Source organism: Scleropages formosus, chromosome 25 (genome assembly GCF_900964775.1).
Source record: "Scleropages formosus chromosome 25, fSclFor1.1, whole genome shotgun sequence".
Taxonomy (NCBI): Eukaryota; Metazoa; Chordata; class Actinopteri; order Osteoglossiformes; family Osteoglossidae; genus Scleropages; species Scleropages formosus.
In genome coordinates this window covers 15,009,769-15,029,211 of record NC_041830.1, presented here as the reverse complement: position 1 = coordinate 15,029,211, position 19,443 = coordinate 15,009,769, and the positions used below count along the sequence as shown (strand labels likewise).

Genomic DNA, 19,443 nt, shown 5'->3' with positions numbered 1-19,443 from the left:
TACATATACAGTTTGCTCAGAACAGACAATTAAAGGGTATTAAAGGCAAAATAAACAAAGTCTGAAAAGCAGGTGGTGTGCTTACGAAAGTATGTGAAACAAGACTGCGGTCAAGTGAGGAAAAGAAAACAAAAAAGTCCCAGACAAGCGAACTGGGACACAAATAAACCTCTGGGGCTCCAGCTACCCGTGGCTGGACGTTGTAGCGCTTTTCAGTGGAGTGAAATGCTATCGGACCGGCCGATGCGGTCTGAGGCAGAAGCCGTGTGACCCAATAGCTTGAGAAAAGCCAGTCTGGCGCGCATTCCTCCTTTGCTGTTGTTTACAGCCTAGTATATATACAGGTTTCTGGTGTTGGTCACTTTTGTCCAGCTGTGCAATTCAACGGCTCCACCGCATCGTGCTGTCGGTCTTCTCCGGCAAGACGGTCTGTTCCTCGAGTCTGTACTCGATCCATCCTCAGCAGTAGTAGCAGCCAAATGCAGTGGCCACACAGAATAGACTGTCCTGATGGAGTACAGAGAAGCGGTGATCAATGTTACTCTCTTTATACGCAGTCAGCACTCTGTCAGCAGGTACCGGTAATCCGTCTGATCCATGAGAGCAGCTCACATTCACAAATACGTCCTGGGCGAAATTGTCAGTGTCTGCGTCCCACAGGAAGCGGGAGGCCACCCTGGTGCGAGAGAATTGAGACCGTCAATAGAGGAGGAATTCGCCGGAACAGTCGGGACAGTCAGGGAAAGCAGGTAAAACGGTCAAAATAAGTAATCGTTCTGAAAACAACTCAGTCAGTGGACAGGAATATGATTGTTCCTTTGCCAAAAAGACTCACTTGATAGTTTCCCCTCGCTGCTGTCCAATGATCACTTGTACTACCAGCTTGTAGCGGTCAAAGCCTGCTTCTGAAAATACAGTACGTACTGTACCTATACCCTCTAAAGCATATGTGAAAAAAACTGTTGTATTACTACTTGCTTTTACTGTTAATATCCTGTCTGCTTTACTTCCTTAATATCACCCTAAATATGTGGCCCTCAAAGGACGGGGGTCGTGTCTAACTTTAAGCTTTCTTCCTGTATACACTTAGCCTCTGGAATCTCACCCTTGAGTTTGTCTTTGATGGAGTCGGCCAACGAGCGGCTGAGGGACGGGATCTCCTGTGGGTTGTACTGTCGGCCAGTCATTGCCTCCCCGATGATTTGACGGATACACTCCTTCGCCACCGCAGCTTTGAACCTCAAACATACGCACACGCCCAATGGAGGTCCAGTCACCAATCAGAAGACGCCAACCGAAATCATTTTAAGTAAATTTTCCTTACTTGCGCTGAGGATCGGGTCCGATGATATACGTATTTCTTTCCATCGTTTCGTTCTTTTCCATCCTGAAGCTGTACACAAATATAGTAATACACCAAAATCATAACATCCACTATAACAATGCTGGAACTCCCCATTGTCAACTAGTACTGTTGCCATAACAACAGTAATTGTATTTACAATCCTGTACAGGAATATGGCTGTATGTGTCCTACTTGTAGCCAGTAATTCACTGGATTTAATCACAGTGCTTTACCACGTCTGTCCTCAGACTAGGTTTTGTTGTATTTGTCGCGATGTAAATCTATTGTGCAATGACCCTTTTGTGATGTCAAGGCCCAGATCACCGTACTTGGCTCCTGTACCCTCACGTGCACAGGAACAGACATAGTGATTATTAAAAGAGAAAATTTTGCATGTATCTCACTTTAGGTCATTTTTTCAATTTTTTTTTTTACCCTACCCCCCCCCACCTTCAATATAGTAAAATGCATGTAATTACTATACTTATCCCATAACATCAAGGCTATGCAAAAATAATAGGGTAACAAGTAGCAGTTAAGGACATGGACTTGTGATTTATGTTTCTGAATTTGCTGATTCAATCCCCACACCCTGTTATATCAGTTTTCACTTACAAACAGGGTGCTTCTTCTAAACCACTTCAGTAAAAAATACTTAGCTGGGTACAAGTGTCACAACCACATTAACTAGTACTTAATATCGCTGCATGTTCCCAGCTAGGAGCATTTTGCTCACCTGACGCAACTGTACACTTCAGCCTTGACGCTAATGTTTCCCTCTGTCATTCATTATTTTATATGTAAAATGTTTGATGCTGTTGTGGTAACTATGGCAACTTCTTTGTAATTGTTGACAGGAAGTGACATCATGGTAGTTGGGATTCTTTTATACAGTAGGAAGCATCTCGCATATTGACTAAATAAAATATTCTTGATCTTTTTAGCACTTTTTTTAAATTTGTTTAAGAAAAGACTCAGTCACTGATAATGTGGATTTTGTTTTATTTGCACTTTGAAAAAAATAGTAAATTAACGTTAAATTAAAGAAACACACTGTCATCACCCTGAAATATGTGTTCGGCATAGCTGTGTGGTGTTTTCAAAATGTGTGCATTGTTTTGTGGATTATTTATGAAAAAAATGTAGCTATAAAATTCCATTTGAAACAAGTCAAGCAATATTGCGAATATTGCTGACAAGAGAGCTGTTTCCGAACATTAAGGATCGATCACGTTTTTCCAATATAAACTGTATTGACTATTATACTTAGTATAAACTGACACAAGCATAAGGTCCTGTACCGTTACCACCTGAAGTGTTGAAATGAATGCAGAACATCGTGACCGTGGGTCATACTGGGTAAGTGATGATTATTGTATTATATTATATGATATTACAAAATTAGGCCATGAAACTGAAGCCTTTCTATCTCAAAGAAATTAAATTCTTTTGCTGTCAATTTCAAGAGGCGACACAGATTGCTGGGCAGATCTCCTTGACGTCTTGAAAAACTTCTCAGCCACCTCTGTTTCTTAGTAGATAAACAGCTCAATAGGAACACACTTCAAAGAAGAGAAATTTTATATTTTCCTTAGTTTTCTTGATGATTAGAACTTTTTTTAACTGAACAAAAGGAACCAAACAAGACTTTTTCCCCGATGTAGATGTGTCTCTTCTGAGATAGGAACCATCTATCAAAATCGATGGAGGACAGATTGCTGCAGCCGCCAAGGGAAACTGCCAGTCCTGTTTCGCAGAACGGCTTTACAGAAGATGAAATGTGGCAGCGAATCTTTCAAGCTTTGCGGGACTCTTGTTTGGGCTGTCCTTATCTCTAAGAGAGTGGTTTCTGTCCTTATCGATCTCAGCAGCGGAAAAATACCGCAGCAGCAACTTTATTTACCGCAGCTCTCCATTTGAACCCATTTCGACCGACCGCGCGACGTCGAAAAAGCAAGAAACTGCAAAAACAACGAACCGTCTACAATTTATTTTTTACATGGCGCCCTTCCTTAAAGGTTGCACCACCAGAGAAGGATACAAAGGGCCCAAAGAGACGGAAGTGATCATCAGCCACGAAAACACAGTTTTTGTCTTTGTGGGTTCGGACAGCAGGGAAAATCTCGGAAGGGTGTGATTGGTACAGTTCGCCCATCGATAAGCTGTGGCGGCATCAAGGCTGTCCTGCGAATTGAGGTAAAAGCAGCGGTTAAAGACCTACACTTGTAATCTGAAGGTTATCAGTTCAAAACCTGAGAAATTTCCGGTAGAAGCTAATTCACCTGAATTTCTCTGCTAAAACAAATCAGTACGTTCACTTTTTTGGGGGATGTTACCACGATTTATGGTATGATGGATTCAAGACATTGCCTTCTGCATGAAGGATCCAGGTCTGAATCCTCCCTCCTGCTACAGTCGCCTCGATCAAGGTATTGACCCTGAACTGATACGGTAAAATTTCCCGAGCTGGAAAAACAAGCAAACGATCGCAAGTAGCTCAGAATACAAAAGTGCAGCGTCGATGGCTTTGGCGAAAACATCAGCAATAAATAAATAAAAATAATAGGTGGAGTAGAACGTGCCGCACCTTTGGGGGTTTTTCTTTTCTTTTTCTCAATGAAAGGCATGACTACTGTACGGTGCTGAGGAACAGACACAAGATGCAATAAGTGTAACTTTCTGGAGAACTCTTATCGACGCCTTCAGAGAGACTGTGTGAGACGTTACGGGGGCGCCGAGCACCTGCAGCCGAGCACAAAGGCCTGGTGTCATTATAGGCGTCACTCTTCGCTCGCTCGAGTTTCCACCCCGAAATATCGGCGAGATAAACAAAGGCGACGTACCAACGGCGGGTGTTTCCGCGCGACACATTCTGCCTGCAGCCGTAGCGAGCGTTTGACTTCCTCGCTGGGCCAGACGTGTGTGTTCTGCGCACGGGCGTGGGTGTGAGAGGACGTAACCGACGGCGGAGTACAGTTGGCCGCATCTTGCGCCTCCTTCGCGGGGAGGGAGAAAAAAGCGTGTGCTGAACTATAGTAGGGTGATGCCGTTTTTTGGAAAGTGTGCATTTACTAAAAAAAAAAAATGTAAAAATTGCAAGGGAGGAGCGGCAGTGGAAAAAGAGTCGAAGCGCTGCAATTCCCCCCCCACCACCTGTTCTGCCTGCTTGGCTGGAGCCCTGGAGCAGCCCGGGGTGGGGGGAGTCATCTTCCATGTGGTCTGCAACACTGTGGCGTACACACCTCCGTCTGACCCCCGCTTTTCTGCGCATCTTCGCAGCCCAGCTGTTTCGTCACACCTGCGGCCCCTCGTTGCGCTCGCGCTCATTCTCGTACAGCGATCTCATGGAATTTTCCTCACCAGGCACCCGGTGTGTCGTTTTTACTCAGGTGCGGAAATGTCAGAGTGACACTGTATAATTGTACAGGGCCCCCCCCCCACTGGGCCGGTGTGCACATCCTCCACATTTGGCACAAGTACCAGTTTTGTGATGTGTGTAACACGAGAGCGAGCCGGTAGCCCGAAGTTCAGTTTCGTTATGACGCTGGAGGCACTTGTGGCCAATACTGCTGTTTCACGAGCTTGTGGAAGCTCACCGGCTTCCACACAGACGCTTAAAACATTTCCATTTTTTTTATTTAGCAGATGCTTCTCTCCGAAGCGACTTCCAGTGAACTCCATGTAGTGTCATCGGCCCACACCTTATTCACCGCGGTGACTTACACTGCTAGATACACTACTTACACTGGGTCACTCATCCATACATCAGTGGAACACACACACTCTCTCTGTCACTCACACACTATGGGGAACCTGAACAGCATGTTTTTGGAGTGTGAGAGGAAACCCACGCAGATATAGGGAGAACATGCAAACTCCACACAGACCGAGTGGGGATCGAACCCATGTCAGCCCTGTATAAAAACATATATGAGTCTTAAAAAAATGGCTCTCTTGGATGTGAGACAGGTGAGCAGTCGTGGGTTTACGTGAGTCAGGGATCGGAAAAACGCAGGTCTCAGAGCAGATTACATTTGGAGGGGGATTTTAATAGATTTAAGATACATTTAGAAATTATTTTTTACATTCTGGACACTTGTGTGGCTGTTTCAATGAGGCAGTGAAGAGGGAGGGAGTTTAACACTAAAAACCTTTTTTTTAAAAAAAATTTTTTTATTTATTTAACTGGCACTTTCCAAAGCACCTTAAAATGTTAACGTTATCCGTAAACATAAAAGTCAGGCTGTTTCCAAGGATTTCTCTATTTATACAGGACGGTAATTTTTTACCATTAAAATTCAGGGTGAAAGGGCTGCAGCAGGCGCTGGGATTCAAACCTTGGTTTTTCATGTGCAAGGGAGCGGCGCTAACCACTCCGGCGCCAGCTGCCTCGTTATATACACTCAAGAGATGCGGTATATGTTTTATAAGGTGTTAATGAATTTTAAATAGGGTCTGTTTTACGTTCCAGATGTGCAGTGTGATGAGCAGCTGCTTTATTAAGGCCCTTAAGAGCCGAGACTGAGAAACAGCATCAGGAAACTGAACGTGTTCCAATCAGATGCTGTATTTCAGTGGTTCTCATGCTCCCAGTGCTGGACAGATTCTGACCGTACCCTGATCGTACCCTGACCGTACCTTGACCATACCCCGATCGTAGCCTAACTGTACCCTGGCCATACTCTGTCTGTACCCTGACCGCACCCCGACCGCACCCTGATCGTACCCTGATAGTACACTGACCGTACTCTGACTGTAGCTTGATAGTACCCTGACCGTACTGTTACTGCTCATCGCCTCCTGCTCCTTACTGCTATACACTGGTTAAATAACAGGCTGTGCAACTGGTCCTGTCCAGAAATGAAAATTACAGCAGCTCTGCGTTGGGATGCCCTGCTATATGTGTGTGTGTGTGTGTGCGTGCGTGCGTGTGTGTGAGAGTTATTAACAAACACGATTCATTTCAAAATTTTCTCGGAGAGTCGCCGGTCTGCTAGGTAAACCCCCACGGTGAAGGAAACGCTCTCGCTCTTTCTTTTCCAGCCAAACATTCATGTTTTCCTTGGAAAGTTGATGAATACTTGACTCACCGCATCTCCACTTCATTAATTACCTCTTTACTCATTAAATATACATTTTTTATAACACTTTTCCGTTTTCCCTCCATGAATAACTGACAATGATGTTTTTCTCAATTAAGCGACGTGATGGTTTCTGATCATTTTCAAAAAAAAAAAAATCAAAGAGAAAAATATCGATCATAGATTATGCTTTTGCCGGCTGTCACTCAAAACATCAACCTTATATGTAAATTTTACATTTTTTTGCTTACCAAGAATATCTGTCCGAAGTAACTTACAGAGAGGTTTGTGTACAGAACTAATGAAGAACTGCTGTAACGTTTACTGTATCACTACACAGTAAGTACCTTGATCAAGGGCATTATTGCAGGTACAGAGAGTTGAACCCAAGACCTTCGGCACGCGAGGCCACGGTTCTAGTCACTACACCACCTGCTGGCCGCTACATGTATTTTAAAGCGGCGTAAGAATTTAAAAAAAAAATGCTGCTGAATGTGTCGAACGAGTCGCTTAGGGAACACATATAATAAAGTTGTTATCATCACACCTGATTTACAGTATAAGTGACATATTGGTGACTCGTATTCATCTGTTTCATCTACTGTAATAATACAGCTGCGTTTCTCAGTCCGGTTTAGTCTGTGATTTTCTTCCATTGTTTCGATGGGCCCAGTGGCGTCACTAGGGTTGGTGTCATCCCCCCCATGGACCACCTCCCATACCAAACCATACAGAATCCTTTTTTATGTACTAATGTTACTAGTAAATCGTAATTCCATATATCACTGAACGTAACGGCAATAATAGTGACATTAACAACTAGCCCAATTAAATTACACTTTTAAATTACAATATATATCGTGCGCACAGCCTAAATGTATTTATATCTACAAACAATAGAATTGGAAGTAAAAACGTTTAACAGCTACATCAAAGTTATGTTTTTTTTAACGTTATTGCTATAGGTTCACGAATACTAATTATCACAATATTGTAGCTGAAACACGAGAAAATGTGACAAAATCGGCGACTATAAAAACAGCGGCGGCGACGAAAACAACAGCGGGTTTGTAGCGCGTGGAGGCGAAACCACGTGATCGGAAGCATCGCCGCAATTGTAATTGTAATTGTGATTGTAATTGTAATTGGGTAATAATGAGAACTGTGAGCGGAGCGCATTGGAAGGTTCAAAAAGTCAATGAGCGCAGAGTTTTATGCTTGTAGGAATATCGATACATCTAAACTGGGCTTTATTACGAAAAATGATTTTGTTCTTATGACGAACTACAGGGATATTTTTCTAAACAATAATTAATTTCTGCTGAAACCCTGCACAAAAATTTCATAGACGGTCATTTTGGTGTCACCCCCTTTGATGGTGTCCGCACACCCATCACAACCCCCTAGTGCCGCCACTCGATGGGCCCTGTTACAATTAATATAGTATCAATAATATTATCAATAACAGTAAGCATCATGGTGTCAAGTTAAGCGCGAGCAACGACTGGAGTGCGTTGAGGACGTATCGAGCGGTATGGATCAGAAGCCGCGCCACTCGTAGGAGCGCCTGAGCGCGGTACAGCGGTCACCACAACAAAGAGGTGCTCCTTCGCAGCAGCCGCTGTCGGGTGGGCTCTCGGCCGAGCCGCTCAAGGGCTCGGAAACCGCGAGGAGCCAAGTCACCCTTTCGCCTGTACGCTTTCGAAGGCCCGAGACACCCTTCCACTTGATATTTAGCGCACTTTTAAGTTTTGCCATCATTCGTTTAGCTTTTTACGGGCTGTTGGCCAGAGCAGGGTAACGGTGCACTTGCACCTATCCCGGAAACGTGGGGCGCGAGGCAGGATGCATCCCAGACGGGACGGCAGTCCGACACAGAGCGATCGCACACGCTTGCTCACGCGCGCACACACCCGGGGCGTATATATGAATCCCGCACAGGCTGAGCTGGATTCGAACCCGCATCCAAAGGAGACACAAAGCGGGTCATCAAAAAGCGGACGGACAGAATTATTGACCTGGATTAATTTACCGCTCGTTCACAGCGAAGATTTTCCACCCAAAAATGAACGTAATAAATGTAATCATTGCAGACATTTTTAAAAAGATTTTTGCTTTTTGAAATATTATTACCAGGCTAATGAAACGGGCCACTTCCCACCATCCCGAAAGACTGACCTCTAGGAGGAAGCATCAAAATTTTAAATCGTTTGCATGAAAGTTACATTTTTTTCTCAGGCCTTGTGTCCCATTAGGACGTTTTCCTGTTCTGTTCGCCACGCTGCAAAATCAGAAACTTTCTGCTCAGTTTTTCGAAGGTTTTCAGACTTCGCCGCAACCACAAGCTGGCCCACATTTCATTGTGAGACTCGGGCAGAAACAGCTCTCGAACCCAGGATGCCAAGATCTGATTAGGAGCCTTTGAGGCGAAGCGCCTCTCTGATTCTTAATAATTGTGCACCGCTTGTTTTGGTGATCATAGAAACATGTTTTTAGCTCATTCGTTCTCTTTTTTCAAATTTTCCCACAAATCAGTAATTTTACTTTTTGCATCAGTACATGACAAAATGCAGAACAACACAAAATTCAAAAGAAGCAAAAAAGAAGTGGCATAAAATAGTTTTACTATGTTTTACTATGCATGCGTACACTAATGAACTTAAAAAAGATCTCCAGATTCATTGATTCCTGGAGGGATTTTTTTTCTAGGTGATTTAAATCAAATTTCTATAATGTATGGATTATGAAAATAAATGCAGGACTAAATTGACATTAGACTCCTGCTGCGAGTGACGAGTGTGTTTCACTGATGCTGATGCAGGCGTGTCGATAACGTGTTCTGAGCGCAGTCTAAAAACGGGGAAGATGTGACGCTCTGACACCGTTTCTCTGGTTTTCCTCTGAGAGTGTGGTTATCGCGACGCGCCGCCCCTTCGACACCCCGGTACACCCCGGCGCGCCGGCCGGGAGAAGCGCAGTCGCAGGAGGTAGGCGAGACCGAGCGCATCGCGACGACGGGGAGACAGAGACATGGCCTCGAAGGGACGGGCGGCCGCCTGCCAAAGGGTCGCGGGTCACGGCGTTTCACAGCCTTCCTCCCTGCTGCTGCTCGTCTTGATCTTCCTGTACCACGGTAAGCCTCCCGCGTCGCTCCAGCCCCGGGCCTCTGGCGTGTGCCTCTGCACTGCTGCGGCTTTTGTTCACATGTATGTCTTCGGCAGATACTTTTCTCCAAAGTGCTGTAGAACACGGTACACCAGAGTGCATGAACAACAGATGAAGAGATACAGATGCGGACATGTGATTCCCGCAGAAGAGTGAATGAGTCTAATACCATGTGTGGAATGGATGAGGAGTTTCTACTTGTGAAGTCGTTATATTGCCCGAAAGAGCTGTGTTTCGAGGCTCGTCCTGGACGTTGGGAGGGGGATTCAGCAGTTCCGAGTGACAGAGGGAGATCATTGTTTATTTTTCCACGCTGTCTTCATTACTCAGCACAGTCCTGTGCGTGACATGCAAATAGAAAAATACCCCAATATGTGTCACACAGATTAGAATTCACTTGGCTGAATTAGTGATTCCTGAGGTTTTGTAGCCTTTCTGGCTCCTTCTGATTTCTGTTATTCAGGTTATATCCAGGTTATTGGTCGAAGAAGGTCCTCCGAGGGCCGAGCAGACCTGGACGAGCCGTGTCGCGGCAGAGAATCGACAGGTCGAGTCAATGAGGCTTTCGCTCAGACAGGACCATAGTAATGCCGGTACTGCGTCGTGGTAAACTGATCAGCGACCATCACCGTGTAGCCGAGAAATTCCAGTAAGTCCTCTGGACCCATATTCCAAAGGCCAGCGGTGGGCAGCAGGGGGAGTAGTGGCTAGAGCTGTCATCCTGCAGTGGAAGGACCTGGGTTCGAATCCCTGCTCCTGCAGCGCTACGCTTCATCGAAGTACTTACCCTGAACAGATGTGGTAAAAACTGCAGTGGGTATAAGTAGGTAAATGACTGTAAGGAGATCAATGTACAGACAGAATGCTGTAAGTCACTTTGGAGGAAAGATTTAGATGAATAAATAATGAGAAAAATATGACTGTGTTTGAGGCCTGTTATCGTGTTTGCATGTTTCCCTTCAAGGTCTTTCCCCTGTCGCCCCACGTGGAAATTCTGCAGCATCTCGTCTTTTTAGACACAAACACGTTGTCTGTAGAGGAGGCGAAGAGCCGGTTGTGTTCGCCGGCACGAGGCGCGTCTCGGGGCTCTTGTTTGGTTTCGGGGGCGGGGGGCGGGGGGCGGGGGAAGAACACGGCCGTCGGTTCGAGCGCAAACTCCCGACAGGGACTCGGGGAACCGGGAGATGCGACGAGACAGAGAGATAGAGGAAGGGACAGGCAGGCAGGCACACAGTCAATAGAACCACGTTACGCTGAAAGCTGCACAGAGAGGGTCCTGCTGTTATACCTTTGAAAGCACCTTAAACTGCACTCTTAAAGTAACTGGATTAATAACTGCAACCGACACGCCAGACTAGTGATAAATAGTACATTATTATTTTTATTATCATTAATACTATGAGTATTACTATTAAATATTAGTAATTAACAGTACTATTATTAGTAGGGGTTATTTACTGTAAATATGCTATGGTAGCAGGTAGCATAGAAGTTGAAGGGGTGCCTTTGTACCTAGAGGTTGCAGGTTTGAATCCCCACTCTTGCTGTAGTGCCCTTGTGCAAGGTACTTACCCTGCAATTTGAAAGAAAAAAAAAAAAGTAGAATAAAATAAAATAATTAGGGTTAGTTGGTAACATAGTGGTTAGAGCAACTGCCTTTGGACCTAGAGGTTGCAGGTTTGAGCCTCACTTCTGGCTGTGGTACCCTTAAGCAAGATACTTACCCTGAATTTCTCCAGTAAAATTACCTAGCTGTATAAATGGGTAAATTGCTGTAAGCTGCTTTGGAGAAAAGTGTCAGCTAAATAAATATAAATGGGTTAATGTTCCAAGTTGCCCTGGAGAGAAGCATCAGGCACATGAATAAATGTATTTAACTTAGCTCTAGTGAAAAGTCTCGTCTCATACCTGGACAGTTATTGCATAACAGAATATTAATTTTGAGGGATCTTGAAGCAAAGATGTGTGAAAGGTCGGTGTAAGTATACCAGAATCAGAAATGCCCCCAATATATAGAGATTTTTCAGTGACCGAACGTGGAATTAATGAAATATTCATAATGACTGACAGAAGAATTTCTACAAGTAGCTTTTCATATTTATTTTCAAAAAGGAAAAATGTTTTATCTGGGAAGTAATTGTACCTGATGGTGTAACTGAAGAGGAAGACAACGGTTATATTTTAACCGCTATTTTATTTTTCCTGATCACTCGAACGGTTTTAGGGTCTAGGGCGACGTACTGCGCATGAATATTTGTGTGTAATATTCTTCGTTTTTCCTCGCGTTTGTGGTAAAAGTCAACATTTAATATATATTTATCTAATATTCTTCCGTTGGCTGGATCATTAGGCCAATTGCGTTGAGCTACATTAACGGAAAACCACACTTATCAGTTGAGTAAAGGACGTGGGGAAATTTTCTGGAAGCATTCAAACTGTATTTTTATTATATCACTTATATATTACAGTAATATATGAAGAAATTACATGCTTGGCGACATTAAACTGCCAAAACTTGATATAAAACGTAAAAATGTCACCCTTCCCTTGATCTATCAATTATGAAAAACAGCTAGTCCGAGGAAGGGTCGTGGTGGTCCGGAGACTATCCTGAACGCGTGGGGCAAAAATGAACGAGAATAAATTAAAAACCGTACATCCACAAAAAAATAGTGCATCACCGTCGCAGTAGTGCGCTGGGGAGGTAAAAATCTGTGTATTTTTGCCTTGCAAAAGTGAGTCAGATGAGCTACATGTTCATTAATTTCCGTTACTTGGCGCCTATTAAAAAGTAAGCAATGGAAAAAATGTGTGTGAAGTGCGGGGTCATGCTGGGACACTTAGTAAACATTGATTCTCTCTGCTGCATCAGCACTCTTTCCCGCAGCTGAACTGGACTTTCCATGTTGAACCACAACCCTTTGTGCCACTGGAGGTGATCGCTCGATGTGTGCAGTGATAAGGGTTCGAGCTTTCAGTCATTCCCAGAGCAGATCTCATTGTGTCACTTATTACAAGGGGCAGTATAAAAAATGAGCATCTTGTATGTCCTGTGTTAGGAGATGGTTCTGGCTTATTATTATTATTATTAATTCATTTATTTCTTTTATTTATTTAGCTGACAATTTTCGAAGCGACTTTGATTTTTGTATTAAGCTACTTCCAGTTATCTACCCGTTGTGGCGCAGATACACAGACCTTTCACAAATCTTTGTTTTCATAACTGTGTAACTTTTTGTTGTTGCAGCGTCTCTCAAAATTATTATTATAAAACAACGTGTTAGGTATTAGGGCAACCGAGAATATTAGTCACAGGGTTTCATTATAGAGGAGTTATGTACGAATATGCCTCTGGGTAATTGTGCTTTTTGTTATTTGTTTTGATTATTTACCCCGGGGAGGCATGGTGGTGCAGTGGGCTTGGCCAGGTCCGGCTCTCTGGTAGGTCGGGGGTTCGAGTCCCATTTGGGGTGCCCTTCCAGCCATACGCCTTGTGTTGCCAGTTAGACTCTGGCTGACCACGACCCCCCCACTTGGGGCAAGCAACTTCATCCAGTGTGTGTGTGTGTGTGTATGTGTGTGTGTGTATTTACCCTCAGATGGGTCATTTTGCAAAATCATGGGTGTGACAGCAGAAGCAGAGATTTGAGCCCATGTTCTTCCAGGGTAAGGTGACAACCCCCTAACCATCACACCACCTTCAGTCCCTATTAACAGTATGTCACTATTTAGATGATACTTTGGTGCAAGACACCTTGGACATGTTTGTGCTGGGCCAGCTCAGGGTCAGTAGCGTGTTCACTCCCTCCTTGCTGCGGTAACAGGGAGGGGGACTCAACCTGGCGACATTCAGGTTTCGCACAGTTATCAGCAACCGCAGCGGTCTCCCTATTAGCTCTGTTACCAGGAGTTATGAAATATGGTCTCGTGATGAGTGTCACTTGTGCCACCCACCCACCTTAATGGAAAAATCACAGTTTTACTCCAATTTCCAGCTGCCCCCCCGCCTGATGGTGAGAGATAACATAGAGCACAGCCTGGTTTCTGAAAGATGTTACCTGGAGCTCGTCGTTGCGGACAGATCGTATGTGGCCTAGAGTGGGCGGGGCCAGTGAATCACCAGTTGTCCCCCCCCCCCACCATGGTGTTCTCGTAATTAAAGGTGTCGCGTTCCCGCTCCACACCCAGCTCAGAAATGGTTAAACAAACAAGCTCGCAGCATCGCTGCACTAACCGCAGGTGTGATGTCAGTGCCCACATGAGGCCCACGCGGCAGGAAGCGCTGAGGCACAGCGTTCGAGCTCACATACAGCTGCCAGGCACCCTGACATCACACTTACTTGTTCGCGCACACGCACACACACACACACACACGTGCACACATCCGGGGGTCCGGTGGTGAGAGTGCATAAGCTCAGCCGTTCGGCTTCCCAGCTCCCGTATCGACGACGCAGCGAAGGGGTGCGGCTCTAACGTGCTAAACGAATAAATTTAATGTAAAACGAGCGAGAGGTCACCGGGTCGCGCTGTGGTCCAATGGTTTCTCGCCCGTCTAACGTTCATCATGTCACTTTTTTTTTTTTTTTTTTATCGGAGGAGCGAACACTTGGCTCCGGGCCTGTCGCCGCGGACGGTTCGACTCGGTCGACCGTTGCGTCACCCTCTCTTTCACCTGCAGTTGTGGGACCGATTCTTTTCATCTTTAGTTAAACCTTTTTATTATTAGGAGTTAACAGCACATCGGCAACACACTCGGAATCAGTACGGCGAGAAAATGCAGCGGTGAACAGACATACAGTTCTATTTCTAAATTAAAAAAGGTACGCATACATATATGACAAAATTATTTTTATATTAGATCCACATCACGACGGGGAAGTGATTTATGTAATTATTTATATTATTTTTAATATACAGTATAGTTATTTCTTTAACACGTATGTGGATATAATGCGTGTACAGAACACAAATTTATATTTAACGAGATGGACTGGAAAAGAAATGTATTTTTGAGACTGAAGTTGGTTAAGGGAACGAATAGATATGAACTATTTAGTGTGTACAGCGAGAGCTGGCATCGCCTACAAAGCTGGTAGGTAGAGGCAGCAGCAGGTGTTCAATTTTCTAATAAAATGGTAATTACTAAGCAGGCTTTTTTTCTTTTAAGAATTTTTTTCCAAGATTAAAATTTATTAGATTATGGATTTTAACTGCAAAATTTGACACCCCTAAATTTTGATTGGCCGGGTTAATAACACGAGAGGTGTCAACTGTCACTGGCAAAGTTTGGCAAAGGTATTGCAGAATATCCCACAATTATTATCATACGCTTCAAACATGAACTTTTCTCATGGAAGAAAATGAGACACTTAATAACATATTTATAACATATTTGCAATAACATGCAATAACGGATTTCCTTCCCAAGTGTGTAGAAGTAACCAACCTTCGAACTGGCCTGTGGTTTTCTTTTTTTTAATATTATTTAAAATTATGTGCTCTTTGGATTTCACAGACAGAGAAGCAGATGTGAAATTCGCCACGAATGATACGGATGCGGATCTTCACACGCATCATCCGTTCATACATTATCAGTGTCGAGCGCGGAGTCGCGGTGGTCCGGAGTCTATCCCGGAGGCAGGGGGTGTAAGGCAGGGTACACCCTAGAGAGAACACCAGTCAACCACAGGACGATCACACACACTTGGTCGCTGTCGTAACCCACGTGAAGTCCACACCAATGAAATCCAGCTCTCTTTGCCCTGCACACAGAGCCCCTGCTGGCCAAAGAAGTGAAGGGGGTGGCGGGTGAGAACGTCACCATCCTCTTCTCCTTCAACGGCTCCTTCGATGGCACCCTGCTGAAGTACGCCAACCTCTACAAGGACGGGAACAAGTCGGCCGAGTGGAGGGCGGCGTCCTCGCCCGCCCCGTCCTCTCACCTGTCCTTAAATGTGACGAGCGGCAAGGTGGCCCTCGTCATCCACGGGGTCACGGAAGGGGACTCCGGAACGTACTACGTGGCGCTTTTCCACGACCGCTCGAACGCGGACGTCACCGAGAGCTTCAAAGTGCTGCTCACGGTCCACCTGGCAGCCACAGGTACGACATGTGACTGGGGCTAATAATAATAATAATAAAATCGCTCGCACAATATTCGGCCCAAGTACAGCAACCACAAATCTGCAACTGCTGTGAAAAACAGTATAACGAATTCGTACAAGATTAACTGATCATGATTAATTATTAATTATCATTAACTTTCACGGTTACGTTCATAGAATATTACACGGACTCTCCCGACTGTAGATCTGCCACGTAAATTATTTTCAGATGCAACGACTCAGAGTGGTACGTGCTCCTCTAAGGTCAGAGGTCACCTGTCCTTATTCATACGCACTATAAGTGTATGATGTTTTTGAAATGAGGCTCTGGTGAAACTGTCCTGATGAAATGTTTTCTTCTAAAGATCTGACACCCGTGAACTGCACAGAGACCTCTGCGGGAAGCTCGCAGTCCATCACGTACGTCTACGTCATCTGCGGGCTGGGGGCCGCCGTGCTGTCCGTGGCGCTCGTCAGCTGGTTCTACCTGACCAATGAGAGGAGCTCAGGTGCGGAGGCGGAGCCATGGACGGGCCAATCCCTGTGCTGCAACATTGCTCTCCTTCCCAGCATAATCAAAACATCAATTAATGTACTTTTTTGTTTTCTGCTGGGGAAAATCACATTTTGCATTACATTTACATTCATTCGTTTAGCAAACGCTTTTCTCCAAAGCGACGTACATTAATTTGTATATTTATATTATAAATATATAACAACACATAATACATTTATATTATAAATTTATACAATTTACAAATTTGTTATTGCAGTTTTTCCACATTTTAAATTAAAATGCAAAGCTTTTCTATTTAAAAGCTGAATTCAGCTGGACTCGGTTGTATATGTATATGCATATGCATATGTATATTTTGTGTAATTATGCTTGAAAGTTGGAGATTAATATGTAAAATATACTTATCTTCATCTATAAATGTATTATATTTTCCTTATTGCCACCTTCCAAAACATAATAATATCATAAAAAAAACTTCACTGGTCTGCTGTATGATGGGTGATTGGATCCAGGGAGTTTTACCCACATTAACAGTTTAAAATGGGTAAAAATCATCGCCGATGGGAGTCTAAAGTAATTGTTATAAGACTTCTAAAAGGCGAAACAAAATCCAGGTCAAGGGAGATTAAACATACAGGGTGCATGCTCTGGTCGGTCTGGAGTAACTGGTAAATATCTTTTGTTTACATGTAAATACGTTTTGCCCGGTGACTGACAGGTGTCCCCTTTTCTGCAGCCAACCAGCCGACTCAGAGGAGTGCCGAGAACAGCCAGGTGAGCATCCGCATCTCCTCCCCGCAGCCATATTTCAAGTAACAAAAACAGGTGTAAAATAGGTCCATAATGAACTGAAAGTTGAGAGCGGCAGTCTGTGCTCCTGGGGTGTGTCTGTAGGTGGATAAAAATGTGAGCCGTCAACAACTTGGTTTCCTGCGGTCCATGGAGCCGTTGGGGGTCTGTGAACGGGCTTCAGATAAAAGTTAAAAATATCGGTGTGACATCGGTGTCTGTGGGATAATTCTACGTGACGGTAATCCATTTTTAGTGCGCTATTTCTTCCGAGGGGGCGCGGTGGTGTGGCGGGCTTGGCCGGGTTCTGCTCTCCGGCGGGTCTGGGGTTGAGTCCTGTCTGGGGTGTCTTGCAATGGACTGGCGTCCCATCCTGGTTGTGTCCCCTCCCCCTTCGGCCTTGCGCCCTGTGTTGGCGAGTCGGGCTCTGGTTTGCTGCGACGCTGCTTAGGACAGGGACGGGGTCCTTAAGTCATGAGATTCCTAAAGGGGTCCGTGGCCTTGAGAAGGTTTCAGAACCTCTGATCTGAAGGTGATGTTTGTTTCCTACAGGTGACCAGCAAGGATCCCAGCCACCTTCCCGGGTACTCCATAGAGTACGGGGTGCTGGAATTCCAAAGCAGACCAAGCGGGCAGGATGGAGACTGGAGCAGAGGGTCCAGACTGGATCTCCGGGACAATGTGGAGTACTCGGTCATCACCTTCCAGCAGAGGAATCACCAGGGAGCAGCAAAGAACCCGACAGGAGTCTGCTGAACAAGACTGGGTTTCCAGAGGCCCCGGAATCAAGGAAGAGCTGAACACTAAGGACAGGGCGGCCCACCGCTGCTCTACTCCTTGGTCGCGCGGCGCAGGATCCCCCCCACCAAGCACGCGAAACCCAACACTATCTACGCGCGAGACTGCAGCGCCCCGGGTCCGAACGCTGGCGTTCTCGGGTTTGAACCACCCCACCTCACCAGGGACGCAGAGACAGGTGCACAGGTGTTTGGCCCCGCCCCAATAACACACAGCTACCAATAAAATGCAGCTCAGTACAGCGAATTTGCATTACAGTAAGGAGAAGTGTCCAGGATGTCGCGGGATCGAGGTAAAGGTGTGAATACAAACAAAATAAGCGCTTTCGTGTTGCAACGGTGCCCCTCTGTGTACCGAGAATGTCTTCCACGCCTCGATATGCGAGGTTTACGCCATGAGAGGCGACCTTTTTGTTCTTTGTTTTTTTACTATTTATTTGCATATAGAGGAAATAAACTGATTTGTATGAGATTGGCTGATGGGGTGGTTTGTTCTTCCACAGTCGGGGCAAAATCATCTTTTTTAATGCCAGCTTGTCATGTTTCAGTCATACTTCTGAAGACTGGAGAGCTTACCATGGACACGTACCCTGCTGGGGGGTAAATGTGAAGAGTTTCGTAAGTTTTAGCGCCCGTTACTCACCTCTCCGTGAGCACTGCAGGGGTGTGAAGCAGCCGCTTCCCCAAAACGTGTTCTGCACTCTTTCCTCGAGAAAGTGTGTACAGATTCATCCGACACCTTTCACATTTAGGTTTTGCACAAAATTCAATAGAACGCAGAAGCAGCGAGCAGTGCAGCACTTTTTTTTTTCTTTTTTTGCACTTCAGCATATTGACAATGGTGAGATTTTCATACTGTACTTCACACTTCTCTCAGTGGCACAGCACCGTTTATTTCATGCCATCTCATTTACATAAGCAAATTTACCTAACTATGATCTGAGAAAAAATAATAAAGGATATAAGATCAATACAAATGGGTAATGAAAGCCAAAATGAGACATGAGGAATTTAACCTAAGTGTTCGGTGGAGCCGCAGTCAAGTCAGTCCTCATACACACTAGTGGATGGAATAAATAAACAAAAGCAGGTGAATCACACTGGTGTGACAGTTACTTCATCTTCATCAGGAAACACCTTTTTAACTCTTCAGTCAGATCATTACTGAACCGCCTTTGATACAAACAGAGGGACGTTAGAACAAATGAAACCAGAACTGTGATCGGAAGAGCAGGTGAAGATTCGGAGGTCACTACGCTTTGGACTCTTCATGAGAAGACTTTCGTGGCCGGAAAAACTGGAAGAGATGACGTGCGGCAACCAAATGAACGGACTCAACCTCAGCGACGTCGGACACACACTTTGCAAGGCTAAGGACCACAAGTGGAGGACAGAACGTTCCAGAGAATCTGTACATGAGGTCACCAGAAGACTGACTTGACTGCAATATGAGATGATAATATGGACTATAATATTTATACAGCTGGCTATTTTTCCATGAGGAACTGTGGGTAAATATCTTTCTCAGAGGCAAAACAACAGCAGCAGAGGAATAGACATGAACCAGCAGCCTCTGCACTTGAGATCCATGTGTCTCACCAACCACAAGAGCTCTTAGGCAACCTGGGTAAAAATTAATATCGCA

At 44.9% G+C, this 19,443-nt stretch overlaps 1 protein-coding gene across 1 annotated transcript; it reads left to right on the top strand.

Moving 5' to 3' along the window:
- The first annotated feature begins 9,422 nt into the window (after positions 1-9,422).
- Positions 9,423-18,242, top strand: LOC108921586 (uncharacterized). The gene is made up of 5 exons (XM_018731095.1): positions 9,423-9,559; positions 15,364-15,693; positions 16,061-16,204; positions 16,949-16,986; positions 17,554-18,242. Exons 1-5 carry the CDS (start codon positions 9,457-9,459, stop codon positions 17,755-17,757), a joined length of 819 nt encoding a protein of 272 aa, XP_018586611.1. The 5' UTR covers positions 9,423-9,456; the 3' UTR covers positions 17,758-18,242.
- The last annotated feature ends 1,201 nt before the right edge of the window (positions 18,243-19,443 follow it).

Excerpts from the sequence above, each read along its gene's own strand:
- LOC108921586 (XM_018731095.1), top strand. The coding sequence starts at position 9,457 with ATGGCCTCGAAGGGACGGGCGGCCGCCTGCCAAAGGGTCGCGGGTCAC. Across the intron at positions 9,560-15,363 it reads CTTGATCTTCCTGTACCACG|AGCCCCTGCTGGCCAAAGAA; the intron begins GTAAGCCTCCCG and ends CCCTGCACACAG. Across the intron at positions 16,205-16,948 it reads GACCAATGAGAGGAGCTCAG|CCAACCAGCCGACTCAGAGG; the intron begins GTGCGGAGGCGG and ends CCTTTTCTGCAG.